This window comes from Urocitellus parryii, chromosome 3 (genome assembly GCF_045843805.1).
Source record: "Urocitellus parryii isolate mUroPar1 chromosome 3, mUroPar1.hap1, whole genome shotgun sequence".
Taxonomy (NCBI): domain Eukaryota; kingdom Metazoa; phylum Chordata; class Mammalia; order Rodentia; family Sciuridae; genus Urocitellus; species Urocitellus parryii.
In genome coordinates, this window is record NC_135533.1 from 95215101 (window position 1) to 95232598 (window position 17498).

The 17498-nt window shown below is 36.0% G+C and overlaps 1 protein-coding gene across 9 annotated transcripts in view; it reads right to left on the reverse strand.

The window, feature by feature from the left end:
• Amph (amphiphysin) overlaps positions 1-17498 on the reverse strand; it is a 214772-nt gene that overhangs the window by 91701 nt on the left and 105573 nt on the right. For 8 of the 9 annotated variants that reach the window (XM_026387623.2, XM_077796789.1, XM_077796790.1 and 5 more), the window contains exon 3: positions 163-217. In XM_026387623.2, coding sequence (XP_026243408.2) covers positions 163-217 — 55 coding nt within the window. The remainder of the gene's footprint in view (positions 1-162; positions 218-17498) is intronic. The other variant, XM_077796787.1, reaches the window with a different exon arrangement.

Below are 17498 nucleotides of genomic sequence, written 5' to 3' on the forward strand. Positions count from 1 at the left end.
TCAATGGGAATTTGGAAGTAGGTGGAATGAAACACCTGTGCTCAAGTACTGTACTTGCCAGAAAGCCAAATGGTCTTGTAATTAACACTCCATCCGGTCTCTTACGCATTCCAAGAACAACCTGAGCTTGGTAACATGCCGTAAACAACACATACACATTACCTTTGATTGCTGCTAAATATCCTCGGAGTTCTCGCTGAAGTCTGGTACCCTCTGCCTGAAAAGCACACAAGCACAGAGATGCTAAACATTTTGGCTATATTTTGCATGCAAACATGTAAAAAGTAGTAAGACTCAAAGTGACTATCTCTAGAGCTAATTCTTAAAACAACATAAATATGTGGACACAGACTAAACAAGGTAATAATGCCCATCATTCTAGATATTTATAGAGATTGTATTCAGTTTAAAAGAAGAAAAGAAGGCAAAGGAGATTTTTTTTAACAGTAGAAAATATGAGTCACCATACAGCCTCCTATATATTTAAGAGCTATGGCTTAATTTTGACATATGGAGAATAATGGTACACAACTGATCACCTGTTTCCAACACAGTAGCCACTAGCGACATGACCACTACAATGTGACTAGTCCAAGCTGATTTGTTCTATAAGTGTATTACCCTGTGAGGATATTGTATACAATGGAGTTCAGAGGCTGAGTAAAAAAATATTTCATTAATATATGCTATATATATATTAAAATGACAATATTTTATATGAGTTGAATAAACTGTTATTATTGAATCAATTTCACTTATTTCTTTATACTTTTTTCATGTGGCCCCTAGGACACTTGAAATTATATGTATGATTTGCATTGTATTTCTATTGGACTGCACCAAAATTGACAAATCAATAAATCATAAATTTTGGCATAAGAATGCTTGTTTTGGTTTAGATTCCCCTTAGAAAGTACAAGACTCTAAGACATAGATTATACTAAAAGACATTTAATTTCTTAATAATCCAGGAAATTATGATAGCAGAGAAGAAGAGTGAGGCAAAGCAAAGAATAGAACCAATGTGGGTGCATGACTGTGAGGCATTGGATCCTAGTCCCACTGGGGAACTCAGGCAAACCAAACAAACATCCTATAGATACTGTAAACAAAGAGCAAGGGAACAGAGGCATTTATCCATCAACTTTTGTTGGTGGAGCTGCAAATTAGTAAAACCAGTATGGAAATAATTATGGGAGTGATGCTAAGTGAAGTTAGCAAATCTGCCCCCCGCAAAAATGCCAAATGTTTTCTCTTTTCTTTCTTTTATTTGTTCTTTTTGGTTATATGTGACAGTAGAATCTATTTTGATGCGTTTATACAAGCACAGAATATATCCTAGGATCCCAGTCTTGTGGATATACAGGATGCTGAGATTCACTGTGGTATATTCACACATGTACATAGGAATGTTTTAATCCATTCATCTATTGATGGATACCTAGGTTGATTCCATAATTTGGCTACTTTAAATCGTGCTGCTATAAACATGGGTATGCTTTCATTGCTATAGTATGCTGATTTTAGTACATGTTGTTAAATATCAGAATGTGAGATAGCTGAGTCATATGGTGGTTCCATTCCTAGGTTTTTGAGGAACTCCCATAATTATTTCCATACTGGTTTTACTAATTTGCAGCTCCACCAACAAGGTGAAAGTGTTCCTTTCCCCCTGTCTCCTCACCAGCATTAATTATTTGTTGTTGATGACTGCCATTCTAACTTGAGTGAAATGCAATTTCAGTGTAGAAAAACTACATACATCTGAACTGCATAATCATTTAACAAAATTACAGAGAATGACTCCATCCTGAGTTCAATAATAAGATGAACTAAAATAATTATATTCAATTCAACAAATAGTTATTAATATTTTCACAAAATGTGTGTTGTAGTAGTATCCTGCTTCCCCAATAAATTATAATCTAGTAGGAGAACTAAAATAGCTTAGAATAAAAAAATATTTTTTTAAAAAAAGCATTGGAAAACAGATGACATTTAGCTCTGTGACAGCCAAAGTGTTTTGGGGTACAAAGCAATGGCAAAATGTCCTTCATGCTTAATAATAGATGTTAACTAATACAAAGAAACTGAAGGGAAGTGTTTGCCTTAAGACTATGCTTGACTCCAAGCACATTCAATAGAGCACTTGCAGAGTTCAAGCATAGTGACATTATTTTTATGAAATCTGTGTAAAGTTCAGGTAGGGTTGTCTGTATTTGAGTAAAGCTCCTGCTATTTTTGCAGATCTGTAAACTCAGTATAGCAGAGAAAAGCTTAGGGTTAATTCATTTGGTGGCACACATGAATTTCAACCAAAATAGTTCTATTTAAAATATAAAAACAGAAATCACCAAATTTCTACACAACAAACTCACTTTCTAGTAGCCCAATGTGGTTTAATATCAAAACTCTAAGTGCCCCTCACCTTGCTAAGCATTTAGAAATCTAGTGTGAAAGCAAACTGCCATAACTTAGAGGAAAAAAGAAACAAATCATGGTGGATTTCTAAAACAGCAAATTATGGTAGAAAACTTACTAGTCTAGGATGAGAACACACTACTGATAAACACAGATAAAACATAAAAGATGGATGAAAATGATGAAAAGGATATAGAGAACTAACACTTGGAATCCTCAGTACAACCAAGAAAAAATTTTAGAAAGAAAGAGGTGTCTTTCCCCTACTGAGTATCCAAGATATGACAGGTATGGTGTCAGGTTCTGATTACACCCCCTCCCCACTTATCTGAAGTTTTACTTTCTCCAGGTTCAATTACCAGTAGTACCATGGTCCAATAATTAGAAATTCAAAAAAAAATTCACAAATTTTAAATTATGTGCCTTTCTCAATAGTATGATAAAATCTCATGCTGTCCTTTCTATCTTGCCCAGGCACACAAATCTTCCCATTGTCCAGTGTATCTGCTCTGTAATACTACCCACCCATTCGTCACTTAGTAAGTATCTCATATATTGTATCAATTGTCACTGTTTTGCAGCCCTTTTGTTCAAGTAACCCCTATTTTGTTTATAAATGGCCTCAAAGCACAAGCAAAGTAATGTAACTGGGATACGCCAAAGAGAAACCAAAAAAAAAAAAATGCTTCAAGAGGAAAGTAAAAGTTATCTTCCTAAGGAAAGAAGGAAATCATATGCTGAGGTTGTAGGCTATTGTTGTCAATTTCCTGCTGTACCTAATTTATAAAATTAAACTTATCCTAAGTGTGTATACATTTAAGAAAAAACAGAACTCATTGGGTTCAGTACTATCTGTGGTTTCAGGCATCCATTGGCGGTTTTGAAAGGCATCCCAGATTACTGTATGTGAAATACTGAAAGCAAATCAGATTTGGAAGATTTTACTATTGTCAGTCTATACTACATCTCCCTACCAGACCTGTTTTGGGAAGAAGATTTTACTTCCTATCTCAGAAACATCAGACTAGGTTGTAGGGATTCCCATAACCCAAGACATAAGGGTAAAAATGACATGTTCTATTTCCAAGCTGAAGCCATAAGATTCATCACATGGTCTTGCCATTTATTTTCCCTCTACCATGAATCCTGTAATGTTTCAGACAGGGACTGCTTCTCTGACCTGAATTCCCAAGAAAGGGATTTGTGCAGCACAGCTGCTGTTCACATTTTCATATGTGAGAATAAGCACCTACAAGGAAAGCCACTGAGATGTTTTGACCACAGCATAAGTTAGCCTCAACTGCTTGATGAAATGAGTCACTACCAGTAGCAGAAATGCCAACATGTTAGGCTGAAATCTAACAACAATGAAAAGTCCCAATAGATTTGATGAGCAGAAAAGCAATAAAGGCACTTACAGAAAGAAACATGACAGAAAAGAAACCAAGCTAGAAAGATTCAGAACCAAGAGGATGGTTCGACAATGAAATCCCAAAAGATGCAAAGAGAAGAAATGGTACTCAGAGAGAGAAGCCAAGGTTCAGAATCACCTTTCTCATCAGATAGCTCATAATTTAGACAGAATCCTATCTAAAATTAGACATGTGATTTCCCCAGACAAATCCAGACCCAAACCAATCTGAAGCCTAAAATCCTAAAAGGTAAAATTAGGAAAGTGTAAATCACCCAAGGCCACATTTCTCAAACTGGGTAAGTGTACAACCTGGGGAAGCTCTATGGGTTTTCTGGAATACATAGAGCCACAAAATAAACTTACATCTCTCTGTCACATGAAGGTAGTGAGGTGGAGACAAGCAAACTGGAATAGAAACCCTGATTTTGCAGCCATTGAGACACCTGTTATGAAGAATTTAAAAAAAAAAAAAAACTGTACACATGAGAAGCAGAACTTCCCAGACATCTGCAGCTTTCTGTCTGCTCTGCTCTTCAAGAGTCCTAGCATGGAAAAATTTAAGAGGCACTAAAGTAAAATAAAGCTCACTTCCCACCCAGAAGGATGCTTTTATCCTCAAAAAGGCACACAAGACCCGCCATGAAAACATGACTATGAGTCACCAGGCTTCTTCAGAGTATCAGGAAACAGCAAAAGAGTAGCAGGGAATGACATTCATTTCCCAAATATTCAAGGAACAAAGTATGTCAAACCAAGCCCACAATTAAATCGCTGCCTTTTCTTTCAAAACAAGAAAGAAAACAAAATAATTCAGACTCCAATCCACATACTGAATTTACCTCACCAAAGAGAAACAATACTTTTTTGGAAAGTGTAAAAAATAGATTTACATATATATTCTAAGTGGAAGAAAAAGCTCAAGTACATAATAATGACTTAAATACATGGGTTCAATTTAAGCAGATAAACTAGAGGCTAATTTGAATGACTTGCTTCTTTTGCACTTTTTACATTAAAATCTTTAATTTTCCCCATGAGCATTAACGCCTCATAACCATGTTGAATTTCACCTAAAATTCTACCTGACTCAAAAAGGCAAAAAGCTCTGGAGAGAAAGTCTCCACCTATAATATACTAAAGCCTCGTTTCTTCTGCACAAAACCTGAGGCACAACAAAATTTCCCTAACTTCATGTGAACCACAGATGTCATAAATTAACAAATTTCTTATATGTGTGTCTACATCATTTGATACTCATCAATAGCATATGCCAGAATGTGTAGCATGAATTGGCTATGTGATCTAAGGAGAATTGTAGAATATCTCTAAACCTTAATTGTTTCTTTTTTAATCTGAAACAAATCAATACCTTCACAGCCCCCTCTGACATCACCTAACAGTTCTATAAAATTCTGTCCTATGGCTTTTGTTCCCTTCCTTCTCTTTGTCCTTCAATCATGTTCTCTGCATTTCAGCTACATTTGACATATTGACATCCCATTCTTTTTGGAAATTGTTCTTCCTTGACTTATTTCCATAACACCACCCACTCCTGATGTTTGTTTTCTCCATCCTTTTCTAATGGTTCCTCTGTTTCCTTTAATGCTTCCTCTGTGTCATCACAGATCCCAGCACTCAACACTGGTTCTCTTTGTTTTAAATTAACAAATTTTTATCACCTTGCTCATATTTCACTGAATTTGCAATTCATTCCAAATTCCTCAGAAAATTACCATTTCGATAATTCAGCCATGAATTACGTATTCTGTGTGTGTCTGTGCATGAGCGCATGGAAAACAGACTCAAAGTTCTACACCCTTGGGGCTACATGCCTGTTATTTTCTCCTTTATTGCTTGATGTCATTCCCTACAAGGTAAGATTAAAATTGTTATGCTATTTCCTGATCACACTCTCTGAGGGCTCATGGCAACAGGAGGGGAAGAGAGTCTATTATAACTAAGTTGTCTGAATTGCCTAGCAAATATTCCTCTTTGGACAAGATCCAAGAAGGATCTGCCGCCTATGAAATTCCTCGCCCTGCCATATACTGCAGTAGAATAACATGGTTTCAGTGTTGGTCAGAGGTTCTTTATTTTGCCATTTGAATCATTTATCAGTGTCAGGAGCTGCTGCTTCCAAAGCCAAGCTGGTCCTGCAGGCTTCACATTCTTCCCACACAGTCTGAGGGAGTTGGAGTGTTTTCCTTCCTCATTAAAGCTTCTCTTACCCACTCCCTCCCTCAGGGTCTTGTATTTCCACAGGGTGGGGAGAAGGATGCAGCCTTTTAAGCTGCCTGCTCTTCAGCTCTCCTAGAAAACTTGAATATATCAAGGTCTCATCTTGAATATATCAAAAATAAATAGGCATGCACAAAGTAAACATGGTTTAAATCTCCACAAAGTTCTGAATGCCACTGCCTCTAGTTTTTTATTTATTTTTTAATTTAATTTAATTAATTTAATTATTTATTCCCATTCTGAGTTGTACTTTGACACTGCTGTTTTTTCTTCCCTTATCCCTGTGTTTATTTCTTTCATCATATTTGTCCATAAGTATTAGAATAGAGGTAAAAGTCAAATTAAATAGAGAAACAGTAAGGTAGGCAAATCAGCAAATGATGTTTCAGAGATCTTTATTACTTAATACAAAGGAATCATATCCCATGCCTAATTCAATGTGTTTCCATGTTGTTTTGCAACAGGTTGGTTCTCAGTAACAAAGCTTCCTTAATTCTTTGCATATATGCCAGGGGTTGGAACACAAAGGTGGAGGGAGCTGTTTCCCGACAGTCTGAGCTCAGGGGCAGCACCTTGGACAAGGGCTGTTCAGCACCTTGGACAGCCCCCAAGACACCTATGTGGTTTTCAAACATTGAAAGGCATGATCTGTGTAGTACCAAACAAGCAGCATTAATGCTATTGAACCAAAATTTTCTAGCACACTCTGGTAAGAGCACATAAGGGTGACACACAACTTTCTCTAAAATAAGCCATGTCCCTGATAAGAAGAGCTACCAGAGACTTTGAAAGTCTCTTGAGCAGGACTGCCATAAGGTATGATAAATTGCATAAGAAAAACAATGAGTTTTGTGTTTATTGTTTAGATACACTGAATTCTGAAGCATTAAAATATATTAGTGCTACTAAATGCTTATGCTGAAGACTTCAAGCACTGCACAGTTGGGGTCAGTGGGAACACACGCCACCATGTGCATAAGGGTATGTATTACTTCGCCCTGATGGTACTTACAAAAAAATAAGGCAATAAATACTTGATACCTGTTCAACAGGCAATAGCTTTGTGAATTCCTTATTAAAATATGGTAAATGTAATAATTACTGACATCTTTATAAGTAACTTTTGCTATAAAAGGGAAAAGAAAGAGGAGGAACAAAATCTCATACATAGAAAACTTTTTCATTGAACTACCTCTCTAACTCAGAAACTAACTGTGAGCTAGCATTTAGAAAACTGCTCAGGTGGAAAGCCAGCAGTATGAACAGATGCATGAAACCTGGATCTGAGAAGACAGTCACAAAGGTGTGACTTCACAAAGCTGAATCCTGTCATCTCATCTGTGACTCTAAACCCATAGATATTCCCATCATTACATTATAATTTTTGGCCTTTGCTGACATTTTTCTCTTGAAAATAGCTTAAATAACACATAAAAATTAAAATTGGCTCATTTTTTCAGTTCAGACAAGTTAACTCAGTCATGAAATTAATGTTAATCAATGTACTTATCATTTCTGTAGCTTAGAAGAAAATTAGATTATCAAGGAGATGAGATTTAATGAGGACATAAACAGCACCTTGACTAACAGATGACTAATTAGGCAGAACATCCAAAAACACTTATGATCAAAGACGAAAGGTTTCTGAGCACTGCAGACACTCTTGGTGTGCTAGGAAATGGTGCCCTCCGAGTGACAAGTTCATGTGCTGTTGAATTGGAAGAAGATGCAGGAATTTCAAAGGAAAAAACATTGAAGTGTCTGAAATTTACTTTTCCATTTCCTCACTTTAAGCTCTTTGTAGTAACAAGAGCTGTCATTAGGAACACAGCACTGATTTCATAAAACAATTTCTATGACTTTTTCAGATGCCTTTTCATAGATATTAATACAGAAGATGTGAGACAGAATAAATAGGAATGGATATTTGAAATCTTGGCATTGGACCTGGGGGATAGACACCACAGAGAACATCTCAGCATCCACAGTTGTATCCAAGATTTGTGGCCCAATTTCCAGCTGTTCTTGTCATCAATTCCATGAATGCCTATGATCTGAAGACCAAAGTAAACATATGTTCTATCTTTCAGCAAAACAAAATCAGAAAGCTAGCTAATAATCACTAGTACAATTTCTCCATTCATTTCCTACAGGCAAACTAACTTGTATACCAATCTGTACTCAGATGTTTTGGAAAAGTTAATCCATAGTGTGTGCAATATGATAGAACTGTCTAGTTAGCATTGTCACAGCAGGCAGGCTGAATACATCTGAAAGACATGCTCTACTGCAACTGAGTTTATGACCCTTGAGAAGCCAGCTTTTCTCCTGTGTGTGTGTACACGTGTGTGTGTGTGTACACGTGTGTGTGTGTATACATTTGTGGGTGGGTGGGTAGGTATGTATAGCAATGACTTATAAGGTGCACTGAAGCATTATTTAAATATCTTTTGACCTTTACCTTAATGCCTAAAACAAAGAATTGAATTTATCAGGGGAGGGGTGGCTGATTCAGAAATCAAAGGAAATCACCCAACCACAACTCTACAAATTGTTCAGTATGTATGTTCCTTTCTATGGGTCTGGATGCCAGCTATATCTATAGTATTGTCTCATGAGCAAATTGGGCAGGATGTGAAAACACTAGAAAAACAATTGGTGTTTTCAATTTAGAGGGATACATGAATGAGAGAGAAGGAAGTGCTTATCTGTCATATTCCAGTCACTTAAACACCTAAAATGTTCCTGAAGCTGCCATTCACAATGCCTGCATTAGCTTGTTAGGGCTGCTATAACAAAATACCACACACTGGGGAGTTTAAGTAGCAGAAAACTACTGTCTCACAGGTCTGGATGCTGAAAGTACAAAAGCAAGGTCTGGCAGGTTTGGGTTCTTGAAGCCCACTCCCCTTTGCTTGCAGATGTCCACCTTCTTGCTATGTCCTCACACAGCTGTGAGTGTGTGTGTGTGTGTGTGTGTGTGTGTGTGTGTTTTCCAGGTGTCTCTGCCTCTTCTTATAGGAACACCAGTCTTATAAGATTAGGGCTCACCCATATGACATCATTTAACCTTAATCATTTCTTTAAAGACCCTATCTCAAAATATAGTCCCATTCCAAAGTACTGGGGGTTGCACTTCAACATATGAATTGCGGGAAACACTAATAAGTCCATGACTGACCAATGTCCTCAATGGAACCCTTTAGCATGGAAACATACTCACAAAGCATAACACTCAGTGAGTAGTCACTTTGTTCCAGGGACCATCTCAAGTGTCACAATTCAACTGTTTCATAATAACTTGATGAGGTTGGTACCATTTTGCAAATAAGAAAACTGAAGTACCAAGGCTGAGACCTTGCTCAAAGTTACACAACTACTAGATGGCAAATCAGCATTTGATTCCAAGTATTCTGAGTTATTTAAGTCTTATTTCTGCCTCAAGAATACATAAGGTCAGCCTTGGCTCACCACTTCAGTGTTCTAGGCTGTGAAGACATGGGTGTTGATGATGATAAGGGATGAGGCTGCGCAAAAAGAGTCGACTGTTGACATGAGGACAGTTTAACTAAAGGTATCATTCTCCATGTTCTCACATACAGTCCTCATCTATAAATAAATATACCAAAATTGTTCACTTGTTTTTATCAAAAGCTCACGATTCCACAGAATTTATTGCATGGTGATAAAGTCTGTGGGTGCTAGAATCACACACTGCCTGGCTTTAAAATATGAGCTGCCTCCCTGACTGTGCAATCGTGGGGAAGTTACTTAGCCCCTGTAATTCTCATCTGTAAATAAGGGTGACCACAGGACTCACTTCCTTGCGCCAACATGAAGATTGAGGCAGACGCTCCAGGTAAAGTGATCAACAGAACACTTGGCACCCTGCAGAACTACCCTGCAGTCCATACATGTTATATGTCGCTGTTATTGCTCTACACAGTACTTTTTAAATGATCAGCTGTGCTATCAGTAGATGTTTCATAAATGTTTGATTGAACAAAGTTTTGCTACATTTCATAATACAAGAATATCAGGAATATCTTCATGAGAAATATAAAAAAAAAACCTCCCCAAAACAAGATCTTTGGGAGTTTGTAATGATTCCTTATTTTTTCATTTGTACTTCTAGGTATCTATCAAACACACAGTCAAGTTTCTCAGAGAGTTTTTTATAGTCTTCAATATTACAGTAATAGAGGATCCCAGAGTACACAGAAACAATTATACAGATGTATAATAACCACTTAACAAACGATATGGAGAAAAATCATGTTAATATGATAAATTGCTGCCTAAGGAAATTCAAACACATGATTCCAGTAGTCAAAAGAATAATCAAGCTTATTTCCAAAATGACAGTTTTTATGACATATACTCAGTTTTCTCATATGTAAAAAAGAATTATAATTATGGATCACTGTGAGAATCAAGCAAATAGTACCCCAAACACACTATAAATACCAAAGTACTACTTGAGGAAAGGAATTATAATAAATATGCTTTATCACTACTTTTGTCTAAGGCAGTGTGGTGGGGCTTTGATATTTGAAAAATTTTAAAGCTCCTTGGAAGATTCTTATAAATAATCAGGTGTGTGACATGCAATTAAGGAAACCATTATGTTTACTGTGTCTTTATAACCTCAGGTTCATATCTAGGTTCCTAACATCACAGGTGATTCTTTACAGACCCAAGTCAAATAAAGAACTCAAGAATATGTACTTTTAAAAGGCCTCCAGGTTATGGTTATTGGAAATCCCTAGTAAATTTTTTCACTGAGTCCAGCACTTAATGAACACTTAGTGTGTTGATGGAAACTCTAGTACATAGCTCTAGAATAAGATTGTTTAAAAAAGATACTTGTCTGGCTCCAGGTTTCATTCAGCCACCATAAGACATTACTGCCAATGTGCTTACTTCGTTGAGATTTCTACTCCAGTGACAAAGTCAACCACAGGTTTTACAGCATGGTTTACAAAAGAGAATCACAGCAGATGCAAACCAATAAAACAAATGCAAATCTTAGAAACAACTGCAGCTCGTTTATGCAGATGTTCACAGTCATTTCAGATAGTCTCCCCGGGCCTAAATAATAGATATGCCTAATTCTCTGTATCCCATTACCAGAATGGTACAGCCAGTCTGAGGATTGTTTAGAAGGAGCCGCAAAAATTGAAAATGAGCTTTCCTCATAAGAGTAGTGGGAGATACTTGGAATTGATCTCTAAATGAATGCTGAGGAATGAGAATCTAAGCCTTCTGAGTCTGCACCATTGATTAATATTGTAAAGTGAAAAACAACTAAAAGTAGGTAAAAAAAAAATAGGATGGAAACCTTCAGAGAAATACCATGATACCACTTTAGAAGTGATTTTTTAAAATTGGGAACAGACTCCATAGGAAACAGCACAGTGATGTTTGAAACATCTGTAGTTTGGGTAAATTTTTAGTTTGGCTTAAAGCTTTTGACTTATATAGGCCAAAACTGAAGAGAGAATCTTGCTGATGAATAGAACAAATAAAAGTAGTTAATAGATAGACATGTTCTCTAACAAATGTGTCAAGTTTTTGCTTTCTTTCTTCCATCTGGCACCATGGACAGCATCCCTAACATTTATAAGAAGTAGGTAGACTCATTTTACATGAGCAAAGACAAGAGATTTAATAAATGTGTTGGATATTAAATAGAGAGACCATAGAGGAATGCAGAAAAGGTTCACAAGCAAGGACCAACAAACACATGCTTTTGACACCTATACTATCTGCTTGCTTCCAAAGAAGTCAATTGCATTAACAATCATAGTGAGTTTTAATTAGAAAAAAAATATTAAATCAAGATTATAAGGAAAAAATACATGTTTCCTATAAAACAATATTTAAAAAGGAGAGTGACCATCTTAACTCATGTTCAATGGACAGATTCATTGTTATTTTTGCCATATAGTGACTATTTATACAAATAAATTAAACGAAGACACTTATAATGACTAACTACTAAGTGAACTACTTTATAGGATGAGGCCTTTTGGAGTAACATCTAGTAAACACCCATTTAGCCTGGGAGTGTATCTGAAAATGGGATTATGAGATGGTATAGAAATAATATTTTTTTTCTAAGAATACTAATTTGGGGGAGGGTATACTCAAGCATGAAAGTTAGATGAAGAAATTAGGACATCAAATTATACCATAATGTTAATAGTACTGTGATATCATGTAAAGTCTATTTCTTTTGTCTACCATTTTAATTGCTGCAAAAGAAAATGGATTTCTGCACACTCACAACACAAAATTGCATTTGAATTGTTCATTACTTCTATCCAATGCCCTGTACAATTCCGTGCCTGATAGGCACTCAATAATTAGGTGATAGGTCAGTCAAAAAGGCTTTTGAAAGACACTTATCCATAGAGAAGTTATCCCTGTCTTTTAGCTGCTAGCTAGTAGCAGCATTGTGCTCCTCCAGCTGTGTACTATACCCGAACTCCACCTGTCTATTCAAGAATACAGATCACCTGTTCTCCCCTTTCCCTGATGAATCATCACATTTTCTGCTTGGACTAAATGAGTCCCATTTGTATGTAATTGACATCTTTAAAATATGTACTCTGGACCCTACTTCCTCTGCCAGCTGAAATCTTATTTCTTTGTTCTCCTCTGAAGCAAAACTTGAAATCCAATGTCCTCTAGCCTCCTGATATCATATATCTTGCTCTATTTATTTCCCATTTTCTTGCTTTTCCACATTCTTGCCATATTCTACAAGACAATATAATCTACTTATTTACTCTATACTTATTTTCTTAGAATACAAGATCCAAAATGGCAGTGATCTTTGTCTGTCTTGTTCACTGATGATTCTCAGTGGCCTATATCAGTTCCTGGCATATAGAAGACAGTCAGTCATGGTGTGGCAAGTGTATACCTTGAATAATTGTATTAGTTTGTTCTACATCGGCCTCCATGTAATATCACCTATTAAACAACCTCAAAAACCATTTTGAAAGTTGATTTTAAAATAAAACACTTTAAGTGTTATGAAATATTTCTATGCTGTCGGTTTTTCAGTATTATAAAACTCCCACATAAATAAGAATAAAGAGCTCCCCTAGGTGAAATTTACTTCCAGATACAGCTGTTTACTGATTTTTCTCTGTGATTTTTGAGCTTAAACTTTAATAGGAACCCTTTATGAATTCAGACAAAAAATTACAAATTTCTCTCAAAAACAATTATCAGATATTAATTAAATATAGTAATGCTTTTGGTAAAAGGCTCTTTCTTTCAGAGAAGATAAAACTTGCTCTAGAATATAATACATAAAGAAAAAAATTAAAGATTCTACAAAATAGAGAGCTTAACTGGGATTCAAGGATAAGAAAAAATTATTTTACATAATTAAAATTACTTACTATATTGTTTGTAAAAACATGAAAAACTGTGAAGATTAAAAATACTATATGTGCCAGCAGATCTTTATAGAGCATCATGACTATCAGGGCAGCTTCAGAACCTAGGGTAGAATAAAGCCCAGGCCATGTCAGAAATACCTCCTTGGATATCCTACTGTGAAAAAACTTATAATAAAAGAAATAAAATAAGCTACAACAAAGAGGGGCTTCAATATTGAACAAGTAAGGAGGCATATAGCATGCAAATTAGAGGGTAAATCTGGAACATATTTGTGACAAGGAGGCAACTCAAAATTAGCTATATTAAGCATCTTACGGGTGCTAACGTTCATGCAGATTTCTTAAAATGATTAAAACAGGATGTCTTTCTTTATGTTATAATCTTATGAGGACACAGTACAAATCAAATAACTGTCACATATGAAAACTGGACTACAAATAATGAACTAGTGAAACAAATAGAAGAAGAGAGACTCCTGACTAAGGGGGCTAGAAAACCAAAAGGTGGACTGTATCTTGAGTCGACCTTAAAGAAGGGGCACTTGGACATGAACATGGCAGATGAGACAAGGGCAATCATAAGGGAGCAGGTGCAGAGAGGGAAGTGGAAAAGAGCTTAGAAGCAAGCAGTCTAGTCTTAAATGACTCCATCAGACACTGACCACCAACTATTCACTGCATCAACTTCCTTTCTGCCTTTAATTACAACAGAGCATCTTGATTCAGATGAGTCTCCTTAATGTGATCCCTCAAGAGAAAAGACATTTGCTAGGCTGGAGGGCTGCTGAGCTCTGCCAAGTACTAAAAGAGGAATTACAATCACATCCCTGGGTATGGACAAAGAAAGGTTTAATGCCCTTAATGTGAAAGGAAGCCCAAAGCAAATTGCACCTAGAAATAATTTCATTTTTTTAATAGAGCAGGGGAGTAAATAAAGAAAAAGAGCAAGCAAGTAGAATTTGTCCCATGTCATATAAATAAATATTTTTTTCTTAATTGATTTTATTCCTTAAATATATGACAGCAGAATGCATTACAATTCTTATTACACATATAGAGCACAATTTTTCATATCTCTAGTTGAATATAAACTATGCTCACACCAATTCATGTATTCATGTATGTACTTTGGATAATGATGTCCATCACATTCCACCATCATTGCTAACCTTCAGTATTTGTTATTTTGGAATTGGCTAACACCACTTATTATCCTCTCCAACTTCATCCATTTACCTGCAAATGCCATGATTTTATTCTCTTTTATTGCTGAGTAATCTTCCATTGTATATATATGCCACATTTTTAATCCATTCATCTACTGAAGGGCATCTAGGTTGGCTCCACAGTTTAGCTATTGTGAATTGTGCTGCTATAAACATTGATGTGGCTGTGTCCCTGTAGTATGCTGTTTTTAAGACATTTGGGTATAGTCTGAGGAAAGGAATAGCTGGGTCGAATGGTGGTTACATTCCCAGATTTCCAAGGAAGCTCCATACTGCTTTCCATACTGGCTGCACCAATTTTCAGTCCCACCAGCAATGTATGAGTGTGCCTTTTTCCCCACATCCTCGTCAACACTTATTGTTGTTTGTCTTCATAACAGCTGTCATTCTGACTGAAGTGAGATAATATCTTAGAGTAGTTTTGATTTACATTTCTCTAACTGCAATAGATTTCATACTTCAAAACACAAGAACAATGTTTAACAGGCAATAACTCTTATTTTTCCAGATGAATTTCATGATTGCTTTTTCTATTTCTGTGAGGAATGCCATTGGGAAATTGATTGGAATCGCATTAATAAACAAATATTCTTAATGGAATAACTTAAGGGCACTACCACAGACAAGAAGTCAGATTTTCCTGTGTCAAAATGTATGTGTGGACTCAGACATAATTTTATTAATTGCAAAATTTATTGCTGGAGAGATTTTTGGAGAAGTAGAGATTTAGTAGAACATGTATCAGCTCTTGCTTTAATATACTTCATTAAAGGAAAAAAAATTCTATCACCCACCCTGTTTCACGATGGTCTCTGGGTCCACAGACTACTCATTCTTTGTGGTATATTTCACATGAGGCCATGGCTTTCCATAGAAAGATTTCCTTACACATTCTTTGCTAAAATGTCACCAGAATACTGTTCCCTGTTTTCCATGTCCATCAACAACCTTCATGAGTCTTCCTCCTGCATCCAAACATTTTCTTTTCCCTTCCTTTAACACCTTTCCCATTACATAAATAACATAAAGGTAAACCTTATCTAATTTATACTCATAGTGTTCTGTTGAGTATGCCTACCAACAGGCAATAAACTGAACATGAGGGCCACTTCACCCATTACACACTTAACAGCATTCTGTTCATTGAATGTGATGGCTGCTGGTAAGTAGCATTGTAAATATTTTGATCACTGTGATTTTAAAGAGCCCTGTTATATCTGTATAAACATTATTTAAACTTATTATTTTTTCACCCTCCTTAGCCCTAAACAAATTATATTTCTTTTCTCAAATATATGACCTGGAACAAAGTCCATTTTAGTTAAAAGTACTAAAAATAAGACAATAGAAAGATGCTCTATAATAACAAACCTGTAATTTGTACCAGAGCTGCTCTGGCAGAAATGAACCCTCTTCCCAGTACTGAGAATACTACTGATTTCCTTCAGTGGCCACAGTAGAACAGGGATAATTGGAGTCCAAGCTGTGAAATTAACTGCTATGCTTCTAATAAGAATTTCCCAATAAAGCAGAGGGGAAACTGGTTACAAAAGATCTGCTTGGGATCTCTAGGATCACTGCACAAGGTAGAGACAATACAATCCTCAGATGAGATCTCATACTTCAAAAACACAAGAACAATGTTTAATCCTTCAAGGGCAAATGCAAACACACCATACATCTTTAACTGATAGCTGTCATGCCAGCAAAGTCTAAAAGGCAGATTGCCCCCTAAGTTCACCAACTATATTAACTACTACCTTTATTTTAAGACACTAATAATGCTTATCAATTGTTATAAGTATATATGTAATAATGCTTACATGTTTCATATAGAACAGCCCATGGATCAATTTCATCCCACAGACATGGATTGTTTTTTATAATCTTCATTATAAAATTGAATTAGGTAACAATATTTAATAATGATATTTCCACTGACACAGAGCCAGATTTATTGGAAGTAGGGGGGAAAGCTCTCTGAGGCACAAAAGTGAGGGCAGACCAGTAGGCAAAGGGGACTGTCAGCTGGGGTACTGAGTGAATGTAGATTCTTGGCCAACAGTCCTCAGGAGTGAAGAGAGGAGACAGCACAGTGGGTATGAGTCAGTCACAGCTAGAAACAGGGGAAACTCTCCACTGGAGTAACACAGCAGATGGGGAGATGGCTCACATAGTCAGAAGACTGGTTACATAAACTGGTAAACACACCGTTAAATACAAATATCAAAAGCAATGGAAAACAACTTTCTTACTCTGAAAGAAGGAGGTGTGAATATAGGAAGGGGGTCAATTAAAATAAACAGGAGATACTGAATGGCAACTAGAGGTGTCATGGTTTCAGACAGAATTAGGAAGTGTTCCCTCCTCTTTCCCAAAATAGTATGTGTAAAATTGGTATTAATTTTTAAATGTGAGCATTTTCCAGTGAAACCAACTAAGTCTGGAGATCTCTTTTTCAGGTTTTAGATTACAAATCATTTATAGGACTATTATAGGACTATTCAGATTGTCTATTTCATCTTTCAAGCTTTGTTACTTGGTGGTTGTAGAGATATTGGTCTATTGTGGTTGTAAAGAGTGTAAAGTACAAGTTGATGGTATTATTTCATTATTAACCTTTAAATGGCTATTTGCATCCTGGTTATCTGTCATTTTAAAAACGTGTTTGAAGGTACTTGCTAAGTATTTGCAAATTGCAAACATATGCACAGAATACATATAATTTACCATAAATTTAAAAATTATCATAAGTTAATGTACTATGGTAGTATACTATTT